The sequence below is a fragment of the Hyla sarda genome, chromosome 5 (genome assembly GCF_029499605.1).
Source record: "Hyla sarda isolate aHylSar1 chromosome 5, aHylSar1.hap1, whole genome shotgun sequence".
In the NCBI taxonomy this organism is placed as follows: Eukaryota; Metazoa; Chordata; class Amphibia; order Anura; family Hylidae; genus Hyla; species Hyla sarda.
In genome coordinates, this window is record NC_079193.1 from 212107373 (window position 1) to 212120744 (window position 13372).

A 13372-nucleotide genomic window follows, 5' to 3' on the forward strand; every position below is an offset into this window, starting at 1 on the left:
CAGAAGTCCGACAAAATCAAGCCTATATAAGTAGGGTACCATTTTAATCGTATGGACCTATAGAATAAAGATAAGGTGTCATTTTTACTGAAAAATGTACTACGTAGAAACGGAAGCCCCCAAAAGTTACAAAACGGCATTTTTTTTTCAATTTTGTCGCACAATGATTTTTTTTTCCGTTTCATCGTAGATTTTTGGGCAAAATGACTGACGTCATTACAAAGTAGAATTGATGGCACAAAAAATAAGCCATCATATGGATTTTTAGGTGCAAAATTGAAAGAGTTATGATTTTTTAAAGGCAAGGAGCAAAAAACGAAAATGCAAAAACGGAAAAAACCCCGGTCCTTAAGGGGTTAAAGGAGTAGTCCGGCGCGCACTTTTTTCATTTTATCCCGTCTGGGCTGCAAAATAAAAGAAAACACACTTTCTCTTACCTCCCAACGAGCCCCCGGAGCTCCGGTACACTCCGGTACAGGTGTTCGGTCCCGGGGCTGTATTCTTCTTACTTCCTGTTAGCCCGGCACGTCACACGAAGCTTCAGCCTATCACCAGCCGAGGCGGGACATCGCTGCGGCCGGTGATAGGCTGAAGCTCCGTGTGACGTGCCGGGCTAACAGGAAGTAAGAAGAATACAGCCCGGGGACCGAACACCTGTACCGGAATGTACCGGAGCTCCGGGGGCTCGTTGGCAGGTAAGAGAAAGTGTGTTTTCTTTTATTTTGCAGCCCGGACGGGATAAAATGACAAAAGTGCGCGCCGGAGTAATCCTTTAAAGTGAAAATGGGTCCCTAAGGGGTTAAATATATGGGCAGTGTGCAAGCTACTCAGCAGTGGCAGGTGTGAAAGCAGGGTGCAGAGACATGAAGATAAGAGGTGATGACAGAGGAAACATATAGAAGGTAATGGGGTTAAAGGGGTACTCCACTGCTGAGGATTTTCCATGTATATTGTGCCCTGCTGGGAGTTTTGCTTACCTGCACATTTTAGATGGTCTATTGTCTTTGTAGCTCTTCTTTTGTGACCTATTTGTTGCTGGCTGGAAGTTTGGGATTCTGGTGACTGGCGATTCCTCTAGCCTGCTTTATGTCCGCCATGTTGTGAGCCCCACGTCACCTACTCAGCTGTGACGTTTTCTGCTGCACTTCCTCCCAGCTGCCGCTCTGCCCTCCCTGCCCCTCAAGAATATGGTAATCACATTTGCACTTTTTTTTTAAACCGAGTCATTGGTTGTGGCAGTCATTGGCTAATGATCAGCCAATAGCTGTTCAGAACAGACTCCGCAGCACCTATATTCTTACTTGTGCGCATGTCTGTTCCATATGTCAGTGCTGAGGGACTACTACTACTCCCATCATGGAACATGCTGGTTTCCATGATGGGAGTAGTAGTTCCCCGGGTTCCGGAGTCTGCCGTCGGCTGGGGAGGCAACATTAGTGTTTGTACTACTACCCCCATCATGGAACAGAGTCTGTTCCATGTTGGGGGTAGTAGTACAGGGGCTGAAGGATTGATCGCTCCGGATCTAAATTCTGACACCCGATGCGATCAGCAGTTATAAAGCAGGGGAGCAAGTGGCATGCTGCGCTACTCTGCGATGTATATAACTTTCATTTTTAAATCCCCCGCCGGGAGCCCTGAATGGCTGGCACTGAGGAGGCATTCAGGGCTCCTGTCAGGGTTTTTAAACTACCACTGTGTCAACCCTAAATGTACGCCCCCATGCATATCCCTAATAATTTATTGGCCCCAGTGTGCATAAGTTTATTCATATCCTATCTCCCCCCCCCCCCCCCAGTGGTCTTATTCCCCGGCTGCCTGCTGCTCCTCATCTTCTAGGAGCAGGACAGCAGTGGGGACATATAGGGCGACAGCTGCGTCGAAGAATGAATAAAGTGGATATGTCCCGTATGTCGGCTCCATTCATTCATTCTACACCGCAGCCCCGCCTGACATGTCTCCGCTGCTGCCCTGCTCCTAGAAGATGAGGAGCAGCAGGCAGCTGGGGAATAAGACAACTGGGGGGGATATGGACACTGGGGGATATAGACATGGGGGGGGAATAAACTTATGCACTGTGGGGCCAATAAATTATTATAAATATTCATGGGGACATACATTTAGGGTTAACACAGTAAAAATCCTACCATGGCTCCTCGGTGCTGGCCATTCAGGGCTCCCAGTGGGGGAATTAAAAATGAAAATTTAAAGGATTACTCCGGTGGAAAACCTTCTTCAGTTCCTGATACGGGTATCAGGTGTCAGCAGAGAGCACTTTGGACAAGATAAAAAAAGAAAAAAATTTCCTCTGTAGCATACAGCTGCTAAAAGGTACTGAAAGTAAAGTAATTTACAAATCTGTTTAACTTTCTGGCACCAGTTGATAATAAAAAAAATGCCGCTCGCTCCCCTGCTTTATCACTGCTGATCGCATCGGGTGTCAGAATTGAGACCCGGAGCGATCAGTCCTTCAGCCCCTGTACTACTACCTCAACATGGAACAGACCCTGTTCCATGATGGGGGTAATAGTAGAAACACTAATGTAGCCTCCCCAGCCGACGGCAGACTCCAGCAGCCGGGGAACTACTACTCCCATCATGAAAACCAGCCTGTTCCATGATGGGAGTGGTAGTAGTCCCTCAGCACTGCAGGAGTCTGCTCAGAAGTAATTCAGTTGCTAAGGACGCTGCACAGCAAGGAACAGACATGCGCACAACAAGTAGGAAGATGGGTGCTGCGGAGTCTGTTCTGAACAGCTATTGGCTGATCATTAGCCAATGACTGCCACAACCGATGACTCAGTAAAAAAAAGTGCGAATGTGATTACCATATTCATGAGGAACTAGAAAAAAAGAAGGAAAGAGCACTCCATAGCGTAATACCGCAAGGTAGGGGGTCCACAGATATAATAGGAAATGCCCTTACCATGAGCGGTTGTGTAAGCTCACACACAACAGTGGTCAGAGTGAGTGAGAGAGAAATCCAGTCTGCAGCCTTCCCATCCAAGCGAGACAATGGCAAGATAAGACTTCAAGGTGTGATGGGATTCAATGGCGCCGAGCAGGAACAGAGACGTCAGGTAAGATGGAGGATGGCTTTATTAACCCCTTAAGGACCAAGGACGTATGAGTACGTCCTTGGTCCCGCTCCCGTGATATAACGCGGGGTCCCACGGTGACCCCGCATCATATCACGGCGGGCCCGGTGTCATAGTGAAGCCGGGACCCGCCTCTAATAGCGCGTGGCACTGATCGCTGTGCCGCGCGCTATCAATCCTTTAGCCGCGCGCTCAAAGCTGAGCCACGTGGCTAAAAGTGAAAGTAAAAGTGCCCGGCTAGCTCAGGGAGCTGTTCGGGATCGCCGCGGTACAATCGCGGCATCCCGAACAGCTGTACTACAGGAGGAAGGTCTCTTACCTTCCTTCCTGCAGTCCGATCGCCGATTGAATGCTTCAAGCCTGAGATCCAGGCTTGAGCAATTTATCGCTGAAAACACTGATCGTTGCATCTCTATGGAGATGCATTGAACAGTGTTAAAGATCAGTAAATGCAATGTTATAGCCCCCTATGGGGGCTATAATATTGCAAAAATGAAGTGTAAGAAAATCATTAACCCTTTGACCTATCCCTTCCCCCTAATAAAAGTTTGAATCACCCGGCATTTCCAATAATAAAAAAAAAACAGTGTAAATAAAAACAAAAATAAACATATGTGGTATCGCCGCGTGCGGAAATGTCCGAATTAAAAAAAAATACCGCTAATTATACCGCACGGTCAATGGCGTACGCGCAAAAAAAATTCCAAAGTCCAAAATAGCGTATTTTTGGTCACTTTTTATATCATGAAAAGATTAATAAAAAGCGATCAAAAAGTCAGATCAATGCAAAAATGGTACCGACAAAAACTTCAGATCACGGCGCAAAAAAGGAGCCCTCATAGCGCCCTGAACACGGAAAAATAAAGTTATAGGGGTCAGAAAATGACAATTTTAAACATATACATTTTCCTGCATGTAGTTATGATTTTTTTCTGAAGTAATACAAAATCAAACCTACCGTATACAAGTAGGGTATCATTTTAACCGTATGGACCTAGAGAATAAAAGTAAGGTGTCATTTTTACCGAAAAATGTACTACGTAGAAACGGAAGCCCCCAAAAGTTACAAAATGGCTGTATTTTTTCAATTTTGTCGCACAATGATTTTTTTTCCCGTTTCGCCGTAGATTTTTGGGTAAAATGACTAATATCATTACAAAGTAGAATTGGTGGCGCTAAAAATAAGCCATAATACAGATTTTTAGGTGCAAAATTTAAAGAGTTATGATTTTTTAAAGGTAAGGAGGAAAAAATGAAAGAGGAAAAACGCCCGGTCCTTAAGGGGTTAAAACAATGCTACGCGTTTCACCGCAGGTGCTGCTTCATCAGGCAGATGCCTGATGAAGCCGCACTTGCTGTGAAACGCGTAGCATTGTTTTAATAAAGCCATCCTCCATCTTACCTGGCGTGTCTGCTCCTGCTCGGTGCCATTGAATCCCATTACACCTTGAAGTCTTATTGTGCCATATTCATGAGGGGCAGGGCAGAACGGCAGCTGGGAGGAGGGGCAGCAGAAAACGTCTAATACTAAGTGTCTGACTCCAGAAAGTTATAATAGCCAAAACTATGATATGCTGGGCAACAAAATATTAACTTTGGTGCACAACAGACAAAATTCCAACCAGAAAACTTGCTAAACAAACGATTGACAAAGAACATATTTTATTACCCCCCCCCCATGTGTATTAGCAGTCATAAAGAATAATGGAGCAGCAGCCTACCATAAACAAAGCATCAAAGCACAGTGTGGATTGTAGTAGTAGTAGTGATCAAGGAGCATACTTGCAGAGAAAAGAATTATATCTGGGCAGATGGTGGTGAAAACCTCAATGTAAGTGATGTTATTCTGGAATTTATTCTGCTGGGCTCTTAGAAGCCAGCACTTAGATGTTCCAGCACAAATGGAACCGTGTGCATCCAGCTGTGTTCTACTTCCAAACAACTGATAAGCCGGGCTGCCGATTGTCGACATCCTACCAATTGATGACCTATAATCAGAACAGATCAGAAACAAATTTAGCCTGTAGAACCCCTTTAAGGTCCAGCTCCAGCAGTACTAAATGACTTTCCTAAGTCATTTGCCCACTACTAAATATAATATATAACTAAATTTCTTTACAGCACAGCGACCACATCTGGAAGAATACAAATTAATGGTGCCAGTCTACATTATCAGAGGACGGGATGTGGAGACCATGCGGTTCTGTTACTTCCTGGTGTTCTAGGTGGGAATTTAACATATTCTAGTAATACTATGGGTGTATGTTTAAATGGTAATATCCTATACTTGGTATAGTGCTGGCTGACTGCTCCATGGATAGAACTGTAGTACCTTACAAGTTCTGCCTCAGCCAGTGCTTAGCTAATCGGCAGTATGACAATCTGGGCCCCGACTGCACTCCGGGTCCAAGTGTCACGCTGCAGCTCAGAAAGAGGATCACAACTAAGGACCCGAGCAGGACAACTGAGGCACTGCGGTAGTGTTGGAGGTAAGGATATATTTTTTTTATGTACTGTAGAATGACCATTATTATTCTAAACCAATCCTTTACAGGATTACCCCTTTAATACAAAATGCAGCTTGTTTTTACTAATCTCATTGTATGCAGTTATTGCTTTCTGTATATCGGTTGACTGGAAAAAAAAATTATCTTTTCTTAAATAAACAATTATTTAAAAAAAGAAACAGCACCACCTCCAACTTCGTTAGTTAAGCAATTAATCTATAGTACTTGCGGTGTCAGGCCTTAAAGGAGAAATGCAGCAGAAATATTTTAAGTTCCCCTGTGCCCGGGCTACAAAAACTAAAAAAACACACTCTAACTCGCCTTCCTACGTTCCCCCGTTGCTCCAGTATCGATGCCCCGTTCCTCCGGCGCTGCTCGGCTCCATGCTTCTTAGGCTCAAAACGTCACACTGTGGTCAGAGTTTTGCCGGCCGCAGCGATCGGCTGTCCCACCTCGGCTGGTGATAGGCTGAGCGCACTGTCATGTAAGGAGACGGCCCCCGTCATGTTTACACATTGTCCTACCTACCTGGGGGGAAATATGCGTTGGGCTTAGTGAGTCTCCTTCTGCTACAACTCTATTTAGTATGACTTATCTTTTGTAGACAGCTGAAGAAGGCCTGCGTGCCGAAACATGTCCTTTATTTTTACCTGAGATGAATAAACACTAATTTAATTGTAGTCATCGTAATGAGTGTTGGGATCTTTTTTTTTAACATTACAATGTGTTTGCTGCCACCACGTGTACCACTTCTTGCAGAGTGCAGACATTTATTCACTAATCTGCTTTTTGTGTCTTGGTGTTTGCCTGTCCACTTTTTGTACTTTTTATTTTTGGGGACTTGTATTATTTGTTCAGCATATGTTTTATCAATCCTCATTATCTGTAGTAGACATTATGGGGAAGATTTATCAAAACCTATCCAGAGGAAACGTAGCTAAGTTGCCCATAGATTGCTTCTTTCATTTTTGAAAAGGCCTCTAAAAAATGAAAGAAGCTATCTAATTGGTTGCTATGGGCAACTCAGCAACTTTTCCTCTAGGCAAATTTTGATAAATCTGTCCCTATAAATCTCCCCCTTCATGGCTGGACCTGAAAGCCCCTGACAAGCACGGCGGCACTGAGAGGGGAATATGGAGCGGGCTCCAGACTCATGCCGCTCCATACTCTGGAGCCCCCAGCTGTTTTCAGTAACTGGGGGTCGCCACTAATAGTCAGCATGCCGTGATGGCCACGACTGGCTATTAACCCTTTAGATCGCCGCTGTCAAAGCTGACAGTGGCGTCTAAAGGGTCATGTGAATCCCAGCGGTGATCCACTATCGCAGAGCACACAGATCAATGGAGTTCAATAGAACTATTGATCTGTATGAGGAATCTACTGATTCCTCCTAAAAGTCCCCTAAGGGACTAATAAAGTGTAAAAAAAATAAAAAGTTTTAATAAAAGTTTGAAAGACACACATTAACCCCTTCCATATTAAAAGTTCAAATCACCCCCTTTTCCTATATAAAAACATGTAAAAATAATAAAAATAAACATATTTAGTATCGCTGCGTGTGTAATTGTACAAACTATTACAATATAACATTATGTATCCCGTACGGTAAATGACGTAAATGTAAAAAAAAAAAATACCAAACCACAGAATTGCAATTTTTATAATATCCCAGAAAAAAAGTTAAAAGCGATTAAAAAAATCACATCAATACCAAAATGGTAAAAAAAAAAAAAAAAACAGATTGTGCCGCAAAAATGAGCCCTCATACAGCCTGGTATGCGAAAAAAAATAAAATACAGGGGTCAGAAAATGGCAGACATTTTTTTTTTTTTTTAAAGTTATGAATTTTTTTAAAATTAGTAAAACATGATGGAAACTATACAAATCTGGTATTGCTGTAATCAGGCCGACCTAAAGTATTAAAACAACATGTTAGCTCAACCACAAGGTAAATGGCGTAGAAAAGAAAACCACCAAATTTGCTAAATTGTCTTTTACTATTTCAATTTCAGATCACCAATATATTTTTTGTTTCAATATATTAATGGTTTCGGAGAATATGTTATGGAAAAATTAAAAGGTATCATTATAGTAGTTAGTTGTGGCTATTATAAGGTGAGGAGGAAAAAAACCATAGTGTAAAAGCAAAAATTGGCCCGGACAAGTGAATCATCATGAGGGACAAGTAGATTTTGCTCAATTTTAGTCCCGTGGACAAGTAGTTTTTTATTAAATTTCCACACACCTGACCATAGAAAATTTCATTGAATAAGGGTACGTTCAGACGAGAGGATTTACAGCGCGTATTTCGATGCGGATACGCTGAAGGACCTGTATGCTGGCTTTACATGTGCCTGCTCATAGAGCAAGGGGAGCGGCGTCGATGTGTGCGAGTACACCGCGCATGCGCGGCGACTCACGCATCGCTTCAGTGTGTCTGCACGTAGCGGCGTATTGCCACTCCGAGCAGGCACACGTGAAGCCAGCATACAAAGGTCCTTCAGCGACGGACTCTGCAGCGTCAAAATACGCTGTAAATCTGCTCGTCTGAACGTACGGTAATAGTGTTTAATGGAGGTGGTTCTGGTTCTGTCTGGTCTGGATAAAATAGTGGTCTTCTTAAAGAGTGATCTTTCGGAAAGGTTTCACTGTATTAATGAAGGCTATTATATGCTTTACTACTATCTCCTATGTGGTCTGTACTTTTGTTTTGGTATTTTTTTGTTTGAAATACATAAATGGTATCACCTCATTTATAACAACAGAAGCCGTAAAACAATCCCATTATTTAGCCTCCACTGTGAATGCTATGGAAAAAAAGAAATGTTGAATTAATGCTTTTTGTTGCTCATAAAATGTCATTATAAATAAAAATAATATACATTTGGTATGTTTGTAATGATTCTGACCCACAGAATAAAGCTAATGTAATCTATATTGTACAGAGAATGCTATAAAAAAAATGTAGCATTGGTGTTCTTTATTCATACAACCACATCAATGTCAACTCGCGCTGCAAAAAAAACAATTAACAAAAATAAAATGATGGTGCTCAGAATACGGTAACATATATATATATATATATATATATATATATATATATATATATATACATATATATATATATACACATATATATATTAGAGATGAGCGAACTTACAGTAAATTCGATTCGTCACGAACTTCTCAGCTCGGCGGTTGCTGACTTCTCCTGCATAAATTAGTTCAGCTTTCCGGTGGGCTGGAAAAGGTGGATACAGTCCTAGGAAAGAGTCTCCTAGGACTGTATCCACCTTTTCCAGCTCACCTGAAAGCTGAACTCATTTATGCAGGAAAAGTCATCAACTGCCGAGCCGAGAAGTTCGTGACGAATCGATTTTACTGTAAGTTCGCTAATCTCTAAAATATATATATATAAAATTTCATTCAGGTTTTATTTTTGTGTCAAGGTAGTAAAACAAAAAAATCTTACTGACCTGCAGAATTAAAGGGGTACTCTGGATAAATAAATAAAAATTTCCAAATCAACTGGAGACAGAAAGTTACACAGATTGGTAAATAACTTCCATTACTTATCAGCTGGTGTTTGCTCCAGAAGAAGTTGTGAAGTTGTGTAGTTCTTTCCATTCTGACCACAGTGCTCTCTGCTGACACCTCTGTCTGTTTCAGGAACTGTACAGAGCAGGAGAGATTTGCTATGGTGACCTGTTCCTACTCTGGACAGTTCCTGACATAGACAGAGGTGGCAGCAGAGAGCACTTTGGTCAGACAGAAAAGTTCCCCTGGATCATACAACAGCTGATAAGTACTGGAAGGAGTAAGATTTTAAAATAGAAGTAAATTACAAATCTGTGTAACTTTCTAGCACCGGTTTATTTAAAAACTTTTTTTTACTTCCAGAGTACCTTTTTAAGTTAAAAGGGAAACTATGGCTAAACGGCTACATTTTTTTAGTGACCTATATGCCAAGGCTGCCACCATTAAAATAATGAACTTTAACCCCTTAAGGACCAGGCCCATTTTGGTCTTAAGGACCAGACCAATTTTATTTTTACATTTTCGTTTTTTTCCTCCTCACCTTCTAAAAATCATAACTCTCTTATATTTCCATCCACAGACCCATAGGAGGGCTTGTTTTTTGCGTTACCAATTGTACTTTGTAATTACATCACTTACTTTACCATAAAATGTACGGCGCAACCAAACAAATATTATTTATGGGGGAAAATTGAAAAGAAAACCGCAATTTAGCAAATTTTGGAAGTTTTTTTTACATGCTGTACATTTTCCGGTAAAAATTACATGTTTTCTTTATTCTGTGGGTCAATAAAATTAAAATGATACCCATGATTATATTCTTTTCTATAATTGTACCGCTTAAAAAAAAATCTCAAACCATTTTAACAAAATTAGTATGTTTGAAATAGCCCTATTTTGACTACCTATAACTTTCTCATTTTTACATATATGGGGCGATATGAGCACTCATTTTTTGCGCCATGATCTGTAGTTTTTATCAGTATCACTTTTGCTTAGATTTTACTTTTTTATTAATTTTTTATAAAAAAATTTTGGAATAAAATGTGACGAATAAGCAGCAATTTTGGACTTTATTTTTTTTTTACGCTTACGCCGTTCACCGTACGGGATGATTAACAATATATTTTAATAGTTCAGACTTTTACGCACGCGGCGATACCAAATATGTGTATTAATTATTTTTTTACGCTTTTTGGGGGGTAAAATGGGAAAAACGGTACAGTGCTATGTATAGGACACAGCACTGCTCAGTATTATCGGTGATCTTCTGCTCTGGTCTGCTCGATCTCAGACCAGAGCAGAAGACCCCGGGAGACGTCCGGAGCCAGGTGAGGGGACCTCCGGCCGCCGTGCTGAATGATCGGATCCCCGCGGCAGCGCTGCGGGCGATCCGATCATCCGTGCAAAGTACCGCGATGCTGCAGATGCCGTGATCTGTATTGATCACGGCATCGGAGGGGTTAATGGCGGACATCCGCGCGATCGCGGATGTCCGCCATTACCGGCGGGTCCCTGGCTGTTGATAGCAGCCGGGACCTGCCGGGCATGATGCGAGCACCTCTCCGGTGCTCGCGATCATGTCAGTGCGTAAATGTACGTCATGGTGCGTTAAGTACCACGTCACCATGACGTACATTTACGTCCATTGTCATTAAGGGGTTAACTTTCACTTACCTGAGTACAGTGTGATGTCCCCAAAACCAGGAAGAGAACTGGGGCCAGAGGACAGAAGGCCGATCGGCCGATATCAGCAGCTTTTGGGAAGTGGCAGGAGGTAAGTCAAAGTTTTTTATTTGAATGGCAGCAGCCCAGACATTTACGATAAATAAAAAATTTGGCCAGGTAACCCATTTAAAGGGGTACTCCCGTGGAAAACTTTTTTTTATTTTTTTTAAATCAACTGGTGCCAGAAAGTTAAACAGATTTGTAAATCACTTCTATTAAAACATCTTAATCCTTCCAGTACTTTTAGGGGCTGTATACTAAAGAGAAATCCAAAAAAGAAATGCATTTCTTCTGATGTCATGACCACAGTGCTCTGTGCTGACCTCTGCTGTCCATTTTAGGAACTGTCCAGAGCAGCATATATTTGCTAAGGGGATTTTCTCCTGCTCTGGACAATTCCTAAAATGGACAGCAGAGGTCAGCAGAGAGCACTGTGGTCATGACATCAGAGGAAGTGCATTTCATTTTTGGATTTCTCTTTAGTATACAGCCCTTAAAAAGTACTGGAAGGATTACGATTTTTTAATAGAAGTGATTTACAAATCTGTTTAACTTTCTGGCACCAGTTGATTTAAAAAAAAAAAAATAATACTTTTCCATGTGAGTACCCCCTTTAACACCCCTCTAACCCATCTTTTTTTTTTTTTTTTCTCTTTCAAATCAACTGCTGCCAAAAAGTTAAAGGGGTTATCCAGGAGAAAACGTATATATATATATATATATATATATATATATATATATATATATATATATATATATATATATATCAACTGGCTCCAGAAACTTAAAAAGATTTGTAAATAAAAAAATATTAATCCTTTAAATACTTATGAGCTGCTGAAGTTGAGTTGTTCTTTTCTGTGATCTCTGATGACACCTGTCTCCGGAACTGTCCAGAGTAGAAGCAAATCCCCATAGCAAACCACTTCTACTCTGTGCAGTTCCTCAGACAGACAGACAGATGTGTCAGCAGAGAGCACTGTTGTCAGACAGAAAAGAACAAATCAACTTCAGCAGCTGTTAAGTACTGGAAGGATTAAGATTTGTTTAATAGAAGTAATTTACGAATCCGTTTAACTTTCTGGAGCCAGTTGATATATAAAAAGTTATTTTTCTGGAATACTCCTTTAAACAGATTTGTAAATTACTTCTATTGTTTTCCACCGAAGTACCTTTTTAACCCCTTAAGGACTGAGCCCTTTTTCACCTTAACCCCTTAAGGACTCAGCCCATTTTGGCCTTAAGGACTCAGACAATTTCATTTTTACGTTTTCATTTTTTCCTCCTCGCCTTCTAAAAATCATAACTCTTTTATATTTTCATCCACAGACTAGTATGAGGGCTTGTTTTTTGCGAGACCAGTTGTCCTTTGTAATGACATCACTCATTATATCATAAAATGTATGGCGCAACCAAAAAACACTATTTTTGTGGGGAAATTAAAACGAAAAACGCAATTTTGCTAATTTTGGAAGGTTTTGTTTTCACGCCGTACAATTTCTGGTAAAAATGACATGTGTTCTTTATTCTGAGGGTCAATACGATTAAAATGATACCCATTATTATATACTTTTATATTATTGTTGCGCTTAAAAAAAATCACAAACTTTTTAACCAAATTAGTACGTTTATAATCCCTTTATTTTGATGACCTATAACTTTTTTATTTTTCCGTATAAGCGGCGGTATGGGGGCTCATTTTTTGCGCCATGATCTGTACTTTTTTTTTGATACCACATTTGTATATAAAAAACTTTTAATACATTTTTTATAATTTTTTTTTTAATAAAATGTATTAAAAAAGTAGGAATTTGGGACTTTTTTAATTTTTTTTCGTTCACGCCGTTCACCGTACGGGATCATTAACATTTTATTTTAATAGTTCGGACATTTACGCACGCGGCGATACCAAATATGTCTATAAAAAATGTTTTTTACGCTTTTTGGGGGTAAAATAGGAAAAAACGGACGTTTTACTTTTTTATTGGGGGAGGGGATTTTTCACTTTTTTTTTACTTTTACTTTTACATTTTTTTACATTTTTTTTTACACTTGAATAGTCCCCATAGGGGACTATTCATAGCAATACCATGATTGCTAATACTGATCTGTTCTATGTATAGGACATAGAACAGATCAGTATTATCGGTCATCTCCTGCTCTGGTCTGCTCGATCACAGACCAGAGCAGGAGACGCCGGGAGCCGCACGGAGGAAGGTGAGGGGACCTCCGTGCGGCGTTATGAATGATCGGATCCCCGCAGCAGCGCTGCGGGCGATCCGATCGTTCATTTTAATCGCGAACTCCCGCAGATGCCGGGATCTGTATTGATCCCGGCACCTGAGGGGTTAATGGCGGACGCCCGCGAGATCGCGGGCGTCGGCCATTGCCGGCGGGTCCCTGGCTGCGATCAGCAGCCGGGATCAGCCGCGCATGACACGGGCATCGCTCCGATGCCCGCGGTTATGCTTAGGACGTAAATGTACGTCCTGGTGCGTTAAG

The 13372-nt window shown here is 41.3% G+C and overlaps 1 protein-coding gene across 3 annotated transcripts in view; it reads left to right on the plus strand.

Annotated features, from left to right (window-relative positions):
- The window catches only part of BPHL (biphenyl hydrolase like), a 97665-nt gene that overhangs the window by 5390 nt on the left and 78903 nt on the right, over positions 1-13372 (plus strand). For all 3 annotated transcript variants that reach the window (XM_056521055.1, XM_056521054.1, XM_056521053.1), the window contains exon 2: positions 5220-5323. In XM_056521055.1, the coding sequence (XP_056377030.1) occupies positions 5220-5323 (104 nt within the window). The remainder of the gene's footprint in view (positions 1-5219; positions 5324-13372) is intronic.